We start from the raw sequence: 17,035 nt of genomic DNA, 5'->3' as shown, positions 1-17,035 counted from the left end.
AGTTGTATGCATGTCCCTTTGGATAAAAGGGTCAGCCTGAATAACATAACATGTGATAAAAGGAATGATACTGTATGCATCATTGGAGCCATAATGAGTTTTATATCAATTTCATTTTTGAAAAATGTAACAAAAATTGTGGGAATTCATTCATTCAAAATGTTGGAGATATGTTAATTAATTGTTCTCGACATATCCAGTTTAGATACCACTTCCCTTTTGACAATCAGCTGATTGAGACAGTTATTGTCTCAGATTGTGAATAAATCATGTTTTCAAAGGGGCCCTATTTCTGCTCATGTTCAGGTTCATATTAGTATTCTTGCCTCTACTGGGACATGTCTCCCTGCTTTAATGTTCAGAGGTCTTTATTCTTCTCATACTGCCTGTGCTGCAGCACCTCTTTTCACCCTCTGTCTGCTCTGATTGGTAAGTTTGTTCATCCCTGCTGATATTGGTCAACCGCCCACACTCCGAGTGTGTGGGAGAAAAACTCACTCTGGAGGGACTTTAGGATTTTAACCTTTGCAGACCGTTGACATGCACAAAAACCTATAGAACATCTGGTAACAATTATTTATTTGTATGCAAAAATAAGAAAAATGTAACAAGATAGAGTCTTAAGGATAAAAGAAAATAGGAGAAACAAAACAAAGAAAATCTTCGAGATGCGTGAGTGCGGCCACCCAGACAATTAGTTTCCGAAGTTTGGAAAAAAACAATTGCGCTGGAAAATTTGCTCTCATACCCATAAAAGTTAACGGGGCGCATTCAAATCTGAGGCCACCTTGATAGGGACAGAGCCCAAGTACATACGCCGAGAAAAGTTAAAGGTCGGAATTATTTTTGAGAACGTACCGTTATCAGCCGAGGCTTCGCTGCTGTACCCGTCATAGTCCGCCGTGAGCGCGCTGTACTTGTGCCGGCTCTCCCAGGTGAACCCTCCGCTGTGTTTGGTGTTGGCGGCCTTGGCTCCTCCCCGCAGGCCCTTGGAGCGGCTGACGGCCTCCTGGTACTGACCCATCACTTCATCCTCGCTGTCTGATGACGAGCCCTGCAGGTTGGCATCAGTGTAGGCCTTGTCTGTTTAGGGTAAAGGCAGACGTCCCTGTTACTGTGGGACATGTTAAGACCAGAGAAGACCACTGGCAGCCTCTGCTGGCCTCCAGCCTGTACTTCACCGGGACCCTGATCAACTGCTTAGTAAACCATGGACAGAAAAAGTACTTTTCCAGTGTCAGAATAGAGTTCTCTAGAATCAACAGTGTATAATCCACATGAAAGGGCCCTGTATTAAATGCTGTTAAGTGTTTTTAAATACCTGTATATATTTTCCTAAAGATAAATAGAGCCAAGGACGGATATTTTCTGTTGACTCGTGCTCACACTCGCTCTCAACACTCGCTCTCGCACTCAAAAATAAAACTTTATAATAACTTAATAATAAACATATTATTGTCATCTCAATCTGAAGCCCCAGGCTCCTCCAACAGTGCAACATACACATATGTATACATTAAATAGAAATAGTGCAAGAAGAAACAGAAATAAATTAGTACAAGATAATGGTGAAAGTGACACAATGGTGTGGATGATGTTGAAATAAGTAAACAATTTGCATGTAAAATAGAGTAAGATTAAATTAAAAAAGAATGTTGAACATTGAAATAAAGAAAATGCTGAGTATTGTAATTATATATGAATATATTGTAGACAGACTTTTCTCGATTTGTCTTTGATTTGAGCTTTTTGTTATATTTAAATTTCATTAACTTTTTATAGTTTTGTTGTTGTTTGTAACTCAATTCATCTAAAGTATATATACACTACATAAAATGGTCTCCATATTTAAGATATACATCAACAACACTTGTGTTTATATGTTTTTCTTAACTATATTGTATAAATATTTCTTGGTGAAACTAAAAGGAAATCCAAACGAGCTACAGAGTTGATTGATAGGATTAAAGTGATTGACCGATTACATTCAATATCGCCTTCGGAGAATATTTACAAGGAGAGAATTTCGCTTCAGACAGAATTTGATTCTCTGTCCAATGGGGACGCTGTAGATCTTCACTTAAAATCACGCTTTCATTTCTACGAACATGCATGGGAGCGTGCCAGCAAGCTTTTGTGCCATCAACTTAAACAGTCACCAACAGCAGCTTTTATATCTGCAATAAAAGATGAGGAAGGTAATATTGTTACAGACCAAAAAAACGACTATAAAATTCTAACCAAGGTCCTAGCAGGGAGGCTTGAGAAAAGTATGCCTACCGTAAATTGATACATCCAGATCAGACTGGTTTCATTATGGGTAGACAACTATTAAGCAACCTCCGCCGTGTGTTCAATGTTATACCAGCCCAACAATGCCGAACCAGAGCTTACTGTATTAAATCCTTGGATGCACAAAAGGCGTTTGAAAGGATTGAATACAATTACCTGTTCACTGCGCTCGAGAAGTTCGGCTTCGGCCCTACTTTTTGTTGGTTGATCAAGATCCTTTATACAGCGCCTAAAGCTTAAATTCAAACTAATAAGATAATATCTCATTATTTCCCACTTTTTCGTGGGACACACACGACAGGGTTGTCCACTGAGCCTCCAGATATTCGATATTGCTATAAAGCCCCTGGTAACACTGTTAAGAGAGACCGCTAGTCTAATTGGAGTGCAAAGGGGGGGGGGGGAGAATTGCATAAATTGTCGCTCTATGCGAATGATCTTCTTCTTTTTCTTTTGGATCCCCTTGCTACTATAGACAAGTTTACGCGCCAAAACACGGGTAGCGCCATGACACTACACAAATGCACTTCATTTCCGCCGGAAGTCTTTTGCACAGCGTCTGTCGGTGTAAACCGATGTAAACAGTCAGACGGGCACTGGTGTAAACACAGCGATTTCGATGCTAACAGTGATGCTAGCTTGGGAACACGATTCTACTTCTTTGACTGGAGATGGCGTTACTCTCCCCCACCCGAATTCAGTGCAAAACTGGGAGGATAACATGACGACGTGGCCCAGCATAAAACCAAAATAAACTGCCTTATTTAGGTCATGCCCACAGGAGCCAACAGTTGTCTGTTGTTTACATAATGCACAATTTACATGATCTCTTTATGCTGTGCAATATATCATATGTGCCTGTACTGTTTGAGTGAAAATAAAGTTTGATGTAATTTAATGTCATTATTGCACTGTTATTGCATTATTGCATTTCATATGTTCCTTAGAGTGCTACAATTTCTTTTAACACAGTTCATCATTCATATTAAGCTCATACTGTACATAAATAACACTGAATGAATTAATTGTTGAGAGGAAACTAAAGAAATGGCTTCAACAAGAAAGATCACATGTTTAATCCTAACAGGTATTACAAATTAAAATATAAAAGCAGCCCACACAATTACATCACTATGAAAATATTCATATATAATATTAAAAAATACAATGCATGCAGTATTTGTTGTGTTTATCTGTATTTAATGAACAACATGGCTGGGTGCTGGGTGCTGGTTTGTGGTCGTAGCACTCTCTATCTAACCACTCGTTCAGGTGCTTTCTCGAGTGATTGCAACCAACTACCGCACACGTAGTTCCCGAACCACTTTTCTTCATGTTGTAATTGTTATATCCTCTTTGTCTCTGCGATATCAGTGCTTTGTCGGCACAACGGAGCTAGCTAGCAAAACAAACCCAGTCCGCCAAAACGGAAGTGCATTGCATCGAAGGGAGGAGTTCAGGATGTAGAGCGGAAACGGCTCAATAACTTGTGTATACCTATTGCCTTGGAACTTATCGCCGAGTTTGGCCGGGTGACGGGCTATAAATTAAACCTGAGTAAAAGTGTTCTATTCCCCATAAATGATAAAGCATGTCAAATGTCATTTCAGAACTTCCCTTTCTCTGTTTGTAAGGACAGCTTTACATACCTAGGTGTATGTGTCACTTACAAATACAAAGATCTGACGGACAATCTTTTGAAAACAGTGCTTGGTAAGGCTAAACTGGACATGGAGAGATGGTCGACCCTCCCCCTGTCACTAGCTGGCAGGGTTAATTCTGTTAAAATGACGATCATGCCCAGGGCCCAGGAGTTCAAAACTTTTAATCTCAATCAGATCCGATCAGATTTTGAAATCCCATTTTTTGTGATCCAGGATCAGACAAGTCGGACAGATTTTGTCCCTGGAGTTTAAAGCAATTCAGGATAGGATCAGCCTGATCCAGATTACGATTTTTCAAGATGACTAGATCCTGAATATCAGTGCTTTAATCCTACCGATCGCCATCTAGTGGACATGAAAAATAATACAGGGAAGAAAAGAGACCACATTGCAGACATCTATTGTCCGCAATTACTTTTAGTGGACATGAAAAATAATAAAAGGAAGACAAGAGACCACATTGCAGACATCTATTGTCTGCAATTACTTTTGAAAGGTGATGACAGATTGACTTTTTTTTTGTTGAAGGTATTTTTTCTTTAATCTAAATTACATTTGTGATTGACAATCTTTGTTGTGATACTTTCATGAGCATAAACATTTATGTCATCAACATTTGGTTGAAAACAAAATAGGCCACCACAAACGTGACCAAAAAATAAAAAATAAAATTGATTTGCCATGAAGGCTAAAAATTATGTATTATTTCAGTTAACAAACTTTGCCATCTTATTTATATTGAAACATGTTTTTAAATAAATGGTACATTACATTTTGCTCTGGTAATCCACTGGAAATCCACCCCTCTGATAGGGATTAAAAGTTTTGAATCAAAACTTTAAAAGTTTGTTAACTGAAATAATACACCGTTTTTAGCCTTCATGGTAAATCAATTTTATTTTTATTTTTTTGGTCACGTTTGTGGTGGCGTATTTTGTTTTCAACCAAATGTTGATGACATAAATGTTTATGCTCATAAAAGTATCACAACAAAGATTGTCAATCACAAATGTAATTTAGATTAAAGAAAAAATATCTTCAACAAAAAAAAAGTCCATCTGTCATCAGCTTTCAAAAGTAATTGCGGACAATAGATGTCTGCAATGTGGTCTCTTGTCTTCCTTGTATTATTTGTCATGTCCACTAGATGGCGATCGGTAGGATTAAAGCACTGATATTCAGGATCTAGTCATCTTGAAAAATCGTAATCTGGATCAGGCTGATCCTATCCTGAATTGCTTTGAACTCCAGGGACAAAATCTGGCCGATTTGTCTGATCCTGGATCACAAAAAATGGGATTTCAAAATCTGATCGGATCTGATTGAGATTAAAAGTTTTGAACTCCTGGGCCCTGGTTCTTATTTCTGTTTCAGGCAATCCCAATCTTCATCCCTAAATTCTTCTTTAGGGAATTAAATAAATGCACTTCCACTTTCATTTGGAATAAAGCTGTACCTCAAATTAGGAAAGAGTATTTGGAAAGGCCAAAGGGGGAGGGTGGTTTGTCCTTACTCAATTATTTGTATTATTATTGGGCTGCTAACATCCACAAGCTGATGTTTTGGGTTGATGTGACGGACGAATCCCCAGTTTGGTCTGCAATGGAGCAGCATTCAAGTAATCCAGTGTCACTTTGCTCTTTAATTTGCACTCCACTACTGGACGAATAACCTAGTCATCCAAGGCTCTCTAAAGATATGGACTCAGATTAGAATTCATTTCAAACACAAACAGGCACTTGTTGCTTCCCCAATACTGGCAAATGTACATTTTTCTCCATCTCTCACTGATCCATCTTTTCGGTTATGGCATGGGAGAGGGATTAGGTGTTGTAACAGGACTGGGCAGATAAAGAGGAAAGTGGTAGTGCAGCTATCACGACAGAGTTCAAATCCAAAAAAAGGCTTTATGCTATCAAACTCAAAAATACCTTCCATTAAACAAAGGCTAACGTAGCCGGGCCGCTAACCGATTTACCAGTTTACAAAAACGTTTCCTTACACTGGCAGCTTCCTGCTCCCGCCATGTGGCACCCGCAACTGAGCAACTCTTTGTGCTTTGTCTCCCTTGAGGGAGTGATTAGCACCAGGTGTGAGGTCTCCACCCCTGCTCCCAATACTGCTAATTGGATGAGGGTGGAGCCACCTGTTGGGAATGTAGGTGCCTCCCACTACCCTGCCTCTCAGCTCCTTACACCCCCCCCCCCCCCCCCCCTTCAGTACTAGCCTAGGAGAGGTGACAATAGCCGCTTTCACACCGCAGGATTTACCACACTTTAGTGCCGGCACTAAAGTACCACGGCACTGAATCCGCCAGGGGGCTAGTGCCAATTGACCTTTCGCAAAGCCACGCCCCTAAATGCCCGTTGTCCAATCATATTCGATCACGTGCGCGGCTCCCTGTGGAAGTCCGACAAGCTTAGCGTTCAAATTCATTGCGAAAATGGTGAAGCGTTGTGCTTATGGTCTTTGCAAATCGGATAGCAGATATCCCATAAGCTTAGAGGGGGGGGGGGGTGATATTTTACCCGTTTCCTCAACCCAAAACCCGAGAGGAGAGATGCCGCCAGTGGATAAAGAAATGCGGCAGGCCCCATGCCCAGCTCAATATGGCGAATATCAACAAACACAAATACGTTTGCTCCAAGGTAAATACGTGCTAACGTAGCTAGCTAGCTAGCAAAGATTACATTCACAAATTAACTAATTTAATTAAATAATTTCACTAACTAACGTTAGCTAAAGTCACACGATTACAGCTGTAAGCTGTGTGCTTCTAGGTCGTTTTGACCATGTATATCACTTGATGCATAATAATGTCTGAACAGCTGTGCTCCGTTATTAGTCTACCTGGGGTCAAAGTACAAACAAGAAAGCCAACAGGCAATCATTCATTTATATTTTGCTTTAATCTTTGTAGCATTTTGTTAATGGAAAGCCTACTGCCGACTTCCCTAATCCTGCTGCACAAGTGGGCATCCCGACCCCCACAAAGGAACAACAAGGTGGATGCAGAAAGCCACCAAGGAAACGGTAGTTAACGACAAACTACAACATTTAATGCCTCTTGTGATTGTATTGTTTTATTCCAAAATAATAATAATAATTCCGTCGAATTTGACATACAGCTCATGTGGTTTTTCACTCTTGCACTGCGACCTGTATGCAAGTGCCTCTATTGATGTTGTGCCTCCCTCTTTTCTAATGTTTTTATGTGGATATAACCCTCCATAGCGTATTGTAGCCCCTTTTGTCGGGACCTGGAGGATATTGCTGCGTTATTGCTCCAAAATGAGTCTGTTAAGGCGACTCCGACGTTACGGAGACCCTCCATTATGGCTTTGTTTAACGCATCTGGCTCTCAGCTTGTCGGACTAGCAACAGTAACCAAGGGGGGGCGTGGCTTTGCGAAAGTTCAATTTCATTCACACCGCAGTACTTTCCCTGAGGCAAGATTACGCTGACGTCACTTCGTCTTCTTCTTCTCTGGGTTTACTGGCAGGCCGCAAAACCACTTCACGGCGACTACAAAAAAAAACGAGAGAAGAAGAACTACACTGTAAAACCCAATGTTGCTCTTTAGTTATCATGACTCATTTTTACTTGTCAATACAACACAGATTTGTGCAAAAAGTCATTTTAACTTAAAATAATTAATTGATAACGTCTCAACCACATGGAAGTTGACTCAATTAAGACCCTTTGTTATGTTAACAAGATAAATCAAGTTGAGTCTAGTTGAGTTGACAAATGCACAAAAGTTATAGACTTGTGCGTCATCACGCTGTACGCTGTGTAGCACGTTTTGCGTCCTTCCCTGCTAAGCGCGCGCATTGTTCGGTGGATGGAACAACGCCAGAGACTGAATATACATCGTATTTTAACAAGGTGAGTGTAAATGTTATATTGATAGCTTACAAGTAATATTTAAGACATGTTTTACGTTTTTTAATTGGTTACATTATCGTCCGTGTTGCCCGTTTATTGAAAACGGAACAGCAAAACTTTTGGTGAAATTCACAGTGGGAATAGCTAACAGCAGCTTAGCAGCCCGAGTTAGCTAGCTGCTAGCAAACAGCGCAGCCATTCCCTCCTGTTTGACTTGTTGATTAGTTTGTCGTCCGTGTTGCCCGTTTATTGAAAACGGAACAGCAAAACTTTTGGTGAAATTCACAGTGGGAATAGCTAACAGCAGCTTAGCAGCCCGAGTTAGCTAGCTGCTAGCAAACAGCGCAGCCATTCCCTCCTGTTTGACTTGTTGATTAGTTTGTTTCCCAGACTTTTTAATTTAAATTACCCCCTGCCCAGTTTGGTGTGCGTATTGAGAATGTCTTTTTTATTTCATTAAAAAATTGTGTTCTTCAAACTTTTAATTGCTATAGTTAAAATGAGTTGCACGTGCACTAAATAGGCTATGAGTAAACCATGGTGGAGAATTTTTCGGACAACAGTTAATAGGATGCGTTTAATTTTTACTTATTATACACATATATATATACACATATATTTGTGTGTGTAGTTTTTTTCACATGCTGTTGCAATTGGTTGCAACAACTAGTAACGTTAGAAAAACTACAACACCACACCGGATCTAGCTAGACTGGAAACAAGACAATAGGCACGCCGTTTGGCAGCCGGCCAATAGTAGTAGGCTAACGTTACGGTTCGAGTGAGTGGCGAGCGCTATACGACGAAATGGATGATAAAAAGATTCAGAGAAATGGCCCGCCTTGCACGCAAGTACTTAGCAGCACCGGCAACATCACTACCTTCTGAGAGGTTGTTTTCAGTGTCTGGGCATGTTGTGCAAAAGAAGCGAGCTTCACTGTTGTCTGAAAATGTCAACAGGCTTGTCTGTTTGAGTAGCTGGCTGAAAGCAAAGAAGTTGTAGGCTTACCTGTAAAGGTAAGCCTACAACTTCTTTGCTTTCAGCTTTCAGTTTTATTGGTTACCTAACTGTTACTGTTCATTGTTTCTGAAATACGTTTTCTGACTGCTATGTTCACAGCAAACTTTAGAAAAAGGAAATATTAAGCCATGGTTTAACTTTATAATTGTATTTTGTACTGCCCTGTTTGCATGTTGCTTCTAATAAAAGAAACATGTGCATAAAGCAAGCCAATCCACTTTTCCATGTTCATAAGAGCATTAAAATGAAAAAAAATAATGGGACAAAAATAAATCAAGGGACATTTAGAATAGATAAAATTGTGTGATTAATTGCGATTAATTGTGAGTTAACTATGACATTCATGCGATTAATCGCGATTAAATATTTTAATCGTTTGACAGCACTAATATATATAGCTTTGAGGAAAATATAACATGCTTATTAAACTACCATGTAATATCTCTGTCCTAATTCTTTCTTACTTTTCTTTTTCCAGGTGTACATGATCAAGATCCAAACGTGAATGCGGTGGATTTGTAAGTTTTGTACCTATTACTCAGGAAATCGCAAAAGAATAATTTAACATTATAGAGCCATTCATGGACATCTTGGAAGAAATTGCCCTTTGCCCTGTATCTACAGTGACTGTCCGCTAGTTTTCCGATCACAGGAATCCCTTAATAAGCATTTAAGAGAACATGGACTTTCACATCATGGACCTGTTGGAGGGTTAAACCTTAAAATTAACTGTCAATTGTGTGACTTCAATTATCCAGTGACTATAAAACAGTACTTTGGTCATCTTGGGAAACATCTTAGAAACAAAGAGACAGTTACCTGCCCTTTTAATCACTGTTCTCACGAAACAAGAAATTACACTACCTTTACTTCGCATAAAAGTCGTTTTCACAACAATGCCACACTACAAGACTTGAAATCTGAGCTTATTACTCAAACACATTTAGGCGTGGAACTTGTGGCTGATCAAGTGGTTTCAGATGTCAGTGATGCAGAATGTTCTGAGGATGAGATTGTAAATGAGCAGGAGGATACCTCTGATAAAGTTCAAGCAAGACTTGCGTCTTTACTTCTGCGATTGGAAACTGTTTTACATGTCTCAAAGACTGCAGTTCAGCAAATAGTTACAGAATTTAGGGATATTGGTGTTTTATTGAGTGAGGTAAACAAAAATACTCTTGATAAAGCATTAAGGCAGAATGGATGTACCATTGATGAAAACACTATCAATTTAGTAAAGGATACCTTGTGCCAGGCAAATCATTTTAGCTGTCTTTCAGAGGGTGGGTCTTTGTCAACTGACAAAAGGAGGTCATCTTTTTTCAAAGAAAACTTCAGTTTAATCAACCCAGTTGAATATGTTTTAGATTTTTCATCAAAAAAAACATTTGTTTATGTGCCAATCTTGCGTGTTCTTCAAGCGTTATTGAATAGGGGTGATGTAATTGACAGAGTTTTGGAAGAAAACCGAAAATCACCATCTGGCCAGTATAAGTCTTTTTTTGATGCATCGTACTGTAAAGAAAATCCACTTGTTAATGGTGAAGATCTAAGTATTTCTTTGGGCTTGTATATTGATGACTTTGAGATCTGTAACCCTTTAGGCACCTCAAGAAAGAAACATAAGCTGTGTGCAATCTATTGGATAATTGGCAATTTGCCTGTAAGAGACAGATCATCATTGTCTACTATATATCTGGCTGCCCTATGCAAAAGTCAAGATATTAAAACATTTGGTTATGGTCCAATTGTTCAACCACTGCTGAGAGACCTACAGTTGCTTGAAAAGGAAGGAATTTACATCGACAGGTTAGGAACCAGTGTCAGAGGCACAGTGCTATACATTTCATCAGATAATTTGGGGGCACATTCATTTGCTGGCTTTCAGGAGTCCTTTAATGTGGACAAGTTTTGCAGATTTTGCCTTGCAAGTCGAAAAGATATTCAAACTTGTTCTGTAAGAAGTGGGTCATTTGTATTGAGAACGATAGAGTCACATAACCTGAACCTGTCTGAGCTTAAAGAAAACACAAATTTGAAAAGTGTAAATGGTGTAAAACGTGAATGTGTTCTAAATGAACTACAATACTTTCATTGTATAACAGGGTTTCCACCTGACTTTTTGCACGACCTATTTGAAGGCATTGTACCCTTTGAGCTGTGTTTGTGTTTGAAAAAATTAATTGACAGGAAATATTTCACATTAGATAATTTAAATACTGCCATACAGTACTTCCCTTATAAGTACTCTGACAAAACCAATTGTCCTCAAAAAATTTCTGTACATTTTCATTTGTCTGGAACCATAGGAGGAAATGGCCACGAGAATTGGACTCTGTTAAGGTTGTTGCCATTAATTATTGGTGATGATGTCCCTGAAAATGATGATGCATGGTCTCTGATTCTGGAACTGAAAGACATTGTTGAAATCTTGGCATCGTCCGCTTTTACAGATGAAAGCATCTGTTACCTAGAAGCAAAGATCTTTGAACATAGGAAACTTTTAACAGATGTATTTCCTGATGTGAAACTCAAACCCAAACATCATTTTCTAGAGCATTATCCCCATCTGATTCGTTGCTTTGGACCTGTGGTTGACTTCTGGACATTTCGCTTCGAAGCAAAACACAGTTTTTTCAAGAAAGCTGTTCGTGATATTAATAACTTCAAGAACATTGTGTTGTCTCTGGCCAACAGACACCAGCTTATGTTGGCATACCATTTTGACATGCCTTGCCTGTTCAAGCCAGCAGTAGAAGTAGAGAGGATAACACACAATTCCCTTGAAAATGTGCCCCTCCCAGTCAAACTAGCTATTCAGCACAAATTCAGTCATCTGACCACTATATCACTTGCCACAACAGCCTTAATACATGGAACAAAATATGTAAAGGGGATGTTTGTATCATTTGGAAGCACAAGTGGACTCCCTGATTTCTGCCAAGTCCTGTACATTGTGATAGTGGACAACAAGGCATTCGTTGTTCTTCAACCTTTCTCTGGTTGTTACCTGGACCACTATAGATGTTATGAAGTTTGCAGTGCTGAGGATTCTCAACTGGTTGTGGTCGACCCTGCAGAGCTGAACCACTACGTCCCCCTGACAGCCTACGTGGTGCAAGGCAGACTCCTGATTTCTCCCAAGGCATTCCTGCTACACTGAGGTAATCCTTTTGCTTATTTTCAGGATAATTTAAGTAATAATAATTGTCGTATAGGCCTTAGTTTCATTAACAACTCTACCTTATGTTCTATACTTTTATATAGTTCATTATTTTACTACCATTGTTTTTAAATAATAAAAAATAACCTTCTTTACATCTTAACAGGGTTTAAACAAAATCTTAAATTGATAGTCTACGGCAAGGCCACAACGCCTTGCATTGCACTCTCCTACAGCAAAACCCCATACTTAGTTGACTGAAGCCCCGTCCTTTTCCCATCTACACTAAATCTCTTCACCGAAAATAGCAGATCTACAAGCTCACAACATGTCAGACATAGTGAGCTTGTAGATCTGTAATTTACACAGAATGTTCCCAATATTGGGATATAGGCCTCATGTGGTTAAATTACTTACTAGGTCGGGGTTCTACTATGACATGTGATCATTACTTTGCCTTGTTTATAAGAAAATGTATATTTGTTTTGTTCTTTTTAGATTCACCATGTTGCTGCGTGTCATCCTAACCGAAGAGGACATTCGGAGGGTCACCATTGAGAACATGCCCGACACGGTTGATGACCTGCACTTGATCCTCAAAAACAAGCTTGGATTGGAAGGAGTTTTGAGGGTACAATTTCAAGATCCAATGTTCAATAACGAGCTTTGCAACTTGAGTAACATGTCAGATCTCCCTAAAGATAAAGTGACTTTAAAAGTGTACAGTCATCCTCTTGAAGAACTCCAAGTTCATACAGAAGAACTTTATTATCATACAGACTCAACGTTGGACACTGCAAGCTTAACCACAACCCCTGAGTCGAGCCCCAGTCGAGTCCAGTCCACCTGCAGTCGTCACCTGCCTCAGTCATTTCAGATCCCTACTTTTGCGTTTGATACAGAGCTAAGGTTAAGGGAAGGAAATGAAGCCTTCCAGAAGGATGGAACCCTTCTTGATATCTCCAAATGCATGAAATCAGACATTTTGGAAAAAATAGCAGAAGCGGTTTATGCCTATAGCCCATACCCACAACATGAGGAATATGCTTTGGTGGCGCAAGCGCTAATCAAAAAACATCCATGTCTGAGGGAACCAGGGTCTGTCGCTGGATGGCACTGTTGGACGTTTAGTTTAAAGTTTAAAATGGGTAACTTCAGACAAAAGCTCCGAGAGGCTGGATGCCCAGAGCTCAAGATCAACTCACTCAACTCACGGTCATCCAGCACATCTGGGAAAAGAACTCTTAAGAGGGCTAGAAAATCAGAAGTCAACTTCTTGCCAGACATCCCGGAAGGAAAAACAAAACACTCCCTTGACGAAGAAAGGACAGCAATGCTCACAGAAATGAAGAAGAGGATGGTTGATTGGAAGCAAATTCAAGCGATGATGACCAGCACCTTCTCTTTGCGGAGAAAGGAAATCTTAGAGGATGAGCCACCTGTGGCTGACATCAAAGATAAATGGCCAGCACTGTTCTCTGAACGTCAGGTAAAGTACTTCTCTATTTCAAATGTGATTGAGGAAGATCAGATTGGAGGCTGATTAAGAATAGAAAGATATGTTGTACACAATGGCTAATGTCTGCTGTCATGAAGATTATACAGTTATATACATACAGTATATCAGTGATATTGAATTTACAGCCAATCCCTCGGCTTGTTCTTTGCTTCTTTTATGCCTACTAGATTGAAGCAGAGTTTGCTCGCCTCACCACTGTTGACCTGAAAGGCTGCCTCTTCGCTGGTCTTGACAAGTATCTGCAGAGGTTCATTGATATCTACAAAGCCAAGCCTGGTGTGGTGGAGCTGAAGAAGCTGTTGACAACACTGGATAGTGATGTAAGTATGCTTACGTGATATTTTACACTGTTTTTCTGTTAAAAAAAGTTCTTATAGTAAATGTTACTATAGCGTTGGTTCAGTAACAGGCTTCTCCCAGTCCCTGTCTCTCCAGCTCTTTATAAACAGCAAATGTACTTTCACACGGGTCAATGGTGTCATCCAATTAGGAGAAAGAACCGCTTTATCAGCTTCAATTTTATAGTTTTCCAATTTTGTCTGCAGCTCTCACTCACACACACACTTATCATTTATTTACTGTTAAATACTCTATTCTGATGTTATCTGACTGAAGCTGTTCCATTGGTTGTGTATTGTCTATTATTTTTAGTGTTCCAACCAATGGAAAAGGACCGTTGTGTTGATGGGGATCCCCCACTACCTCAAAGAGGTTTCGTCCAACTTTTACAAGAAAGTTCAGGTATATTTTATATTTATATTTTCCGTCAGTGCAGATCAGGCCCCCATTCTTACCCTTACTTGTACGTATCCTGTATTTTAGGACCTAAACAGTGGGTTGGGACCAATCATGAGTAAAAGGCCCTTTCTTTGTTTCCAATTTTCCTCAAAATATTTACTTCATTTTTGAGCGCTAACCGCTCCAACATGTGGCTTTGTGTGTATGTCCGTACCAGCATGGCCTCGATGGCAGTGTCCAAGCTTAGGAGTATAAATGAACTCATCGAAAGCACCGCTCATTTCACACTGGGTGGGATTTTTTTTTTTTTTTTTTAATAAAGCCCTTAAAAAATTAGGTTTTTAAGTACTCAACAGCTCATACTCTTTTTTTTTTTTTTTTTTGTGAAGTGTTGTGAGATTGTAGGTCAGCTATTTTCATTAGTTTGGGTCCCCGGGAGTGTGTCTTAAGATAAAAAGTTTAGGAACCACTGGTGTGTTTCATGCTTAATGCTGTTGTGGCCACAACAACAGAATCAATAAAGGTTTATTTTATCACGTTTTCCACTTTGTTTAGGCCACAGATGCTGAGGAGGACATGACAAGAGGAATGATGCTGGGCATCCTCATAGTGGCAGACGGGGATGATACTGTCAGTTTCGCAGTGGTCATCGAGGAAGAAATCATCTTTCCATCAGTCAGTGATTTTCCAACAGCTGTGTCACTGCTGATGGGTCTGCTCTACGCACTCAACATCGACTATCCCAAAGGCATAAGGTACACATTTGAAGTCATTCAGAAGGTGCTCATGGACATTGGTGGAGGCCATTGCACTGCTTTGGTTCATGGCTTGAGAAACAAACTCTTGAGGAAGACCATGTAAGCTTAAAGCAGAGTTTAAGCATTGACCCTGAACTTGATGGACATTGGAGGAGTCATGGACTGAGAAATGGACTCCCATTTAAGTTTGATTGTTGGAGAACTGCACACAGCAATATTCTGTATTGTTACATCGCTTGAGATACAGACTCTTGAGGAAGCCCTTGTAAGCTTAAGGCAGAGTGTAAATATTGATACTCAAGTAGAAAATGCAAGTTCAACTGAACAAACAAAATGTGAACTTGGTATGAGAAATGGACTCTATATTTTGTTATTTTGGTTAGATATCCTGTAGATTGTGTACTGCATTTGACAATTTAATGACTTGTGCAGGTTTACATGCCACTTTGGAAGGGCACACACTGTGGATTTGTTGGGATATTTACACTGTGGATTTTGGGTATAGCGACACAGTGTATTTGGAACACAGTAACACACAGTGTATTTGGGACACATAACACACGGTGTGTATTTATTTGGGGGACACAGTAACACACACGGTGTGTATTTATTTGGGGGGGACAGTAACACACACGGTGTGGATTTGTTGCACTGAGGTTTTATCCACACTGTGTGAAACTTCAGTGTTTACTTAATCTTATTTGCGATGCATTATTTAGAATTGCACATGTTTTGATGCATTTTTTTTATTCTTTAGTTAATTGCTCTATTTGTAACTGGCTGCACATTGTTGAATGCCAACACGTTTGTTTAAGATGTCATCAAAATGAAAACTTAAATGTCGACTTAAATTTCTATAACTTGCAATGCAAAATATATTTGAGTATTGATGATTGCCTAAATAGGATGCATTAAATAATAGATAACACATCAAGTATTATGGTAGTATGATTAACTGCCCACAGTGAGATGGTAAGAAAGAACAAGGCAAGGCTATTAAAAAAAGCTTTCTGGTACAAATGTTCCATTTTGATGACATCATGTGTTGGTACTGTCTTAAAGGAGTAGTTCACCCAAAAAAGGGACTTATTTTCTATCAGTTACACACCCCATGAAGCCTTGAATTCATGGAGATTTATTTTTACTTTTGTTGGATTGGATCGTTGGATGGTTGGATTGTTGGATGATTGTCTTCTGATGCATTATTTTTGTTCCCAAAATTGTTTTTATTGAGACTCATCTGTTTTTATTAAAGATGCTTGAGTTGGATCTCAGTGTTTTTGGTTCATAAAGTTGTATCTTCAATAAAACAAGAAACATATTGGGCAGTATTTGTTGTTAAATTGTATTAGATGTCTGGGGTGAAAACTGCATTACATTTAAGCAGATAAACTCATTAGCATTGCAGTTAAATCAACCAAAAACTAAAGTAGTATTGACTTAAGGTTAAGTTATATCAACTGAAGTTATCAAGTTATATCAACTAAAGGTATCAAGTTATATCAACTGAAGTTATCAAGTTATATCAACTAAAGCTATCAATTAGTGAAGTTATATCAACTTAAGTTATCAAGTTATATCAACTAAAGGTATCAAGTGCTGAAGTTAAATTAACTAAAGTTATCAAGTTATATCAACTAAAGCTATCAAGTTAGACAAACTAAAGTTGGAGTTGAGTCCAATAGCAATATTTATTTGAGTTAACTCAATTGTCTTTGTTGTCTTGACGTAAAATTCTTTCGCAGCATGGATACGCAAATATTTAAGTTGAAACAACAAGTTGGGTCTTACAGTGTACACGGGGGAGGGGGTATAAAGCCCACCCGCTGTACATGTTATATATATATATATATAATAGGTAAGCTCAGCAGATGGACCATAGTGCAAAGATAAAGATAAAAGATAAAGTGTCACATGATTATCTACTAAATAGTGAATTCAGCATCAACTTCACCAAGATGAAGTTCATATCTTCCTAAGATACGTGTTACT

At 39.1% G+C, this 17,035-nt stretch overlaps 2 protein-coding genes across 3 annotated transcripts in view; one reads left to right on the top strand and one right to left on the bottom strand.

Moving 5' to 3' along the window:
• Positions 1-17,035, bottom strand: part of syt14a (synaptotagmin XIVa) — a 182,403-nt gene that overhangs the window by 57,706 nt on the left and 107,662 nt on the right. Inside the window, exon 4 of the mRNA XM_079640299.1 lies at positions 859-1,083. Within this exon, the coding sequence (XP_079496425.1) occupies positions 859-1,083 (225 nt within the window). The remainder of the gene's footprint in view (positions 1-858; positions 1,084-17,035) is intronic.
• Positions 9,451-16,364, top strand: LOC307013071 (sterile alpha motif domain-containing protein 3-like). Of its 2 annotated transcripts, XM_079640307.1 has the most exons (5): positions 9,451-12,029; positions 12,527-12,659; positions 13,715-13,867; positions 14,199-14,288; positions 14,841-16,364. In XM_079640307.1, the coding sequence occupies exons 2-5, from the start codon at positions 12,534-12,536 to the stop codon at positions 15,144-15,146; spliced, it is 675 nt and encodes a 224-aa protein (XP_079496433.1). In that variant the 5' UTR covers positions 9,451-12,029; positions 12,527-12,533; the 3' UTR covers positions 15,147-16,364. The 2 variants fall into 2 exon arrangements, with proteins under 2 accessions (XP_079496433.1, XP_079496432.1); XM_079640306.1 differs by lacking the exons at positions 9,451-12,029; positions 12,527-12,659 and adding an exon at positions 13,104-13,517.

Source organism: Notothenia rossii (genome assembly GCF_949606895.1).
Source record: "Notothenia rossii genome assembly, chromosome: 7".
Taxonomy (NCBI): domain Eukaryota; kingdom Metazoa; phylum Chordata; class Actinopteri; order Perciformes; family Nototheniidae; genus Notothenia; species Notothenia rossii.
The sequence above is the reverse complement of the archived record's forward strand: the minus strand, read 5'-3'. Positions and strand labels throughout refer to the sequence as shown.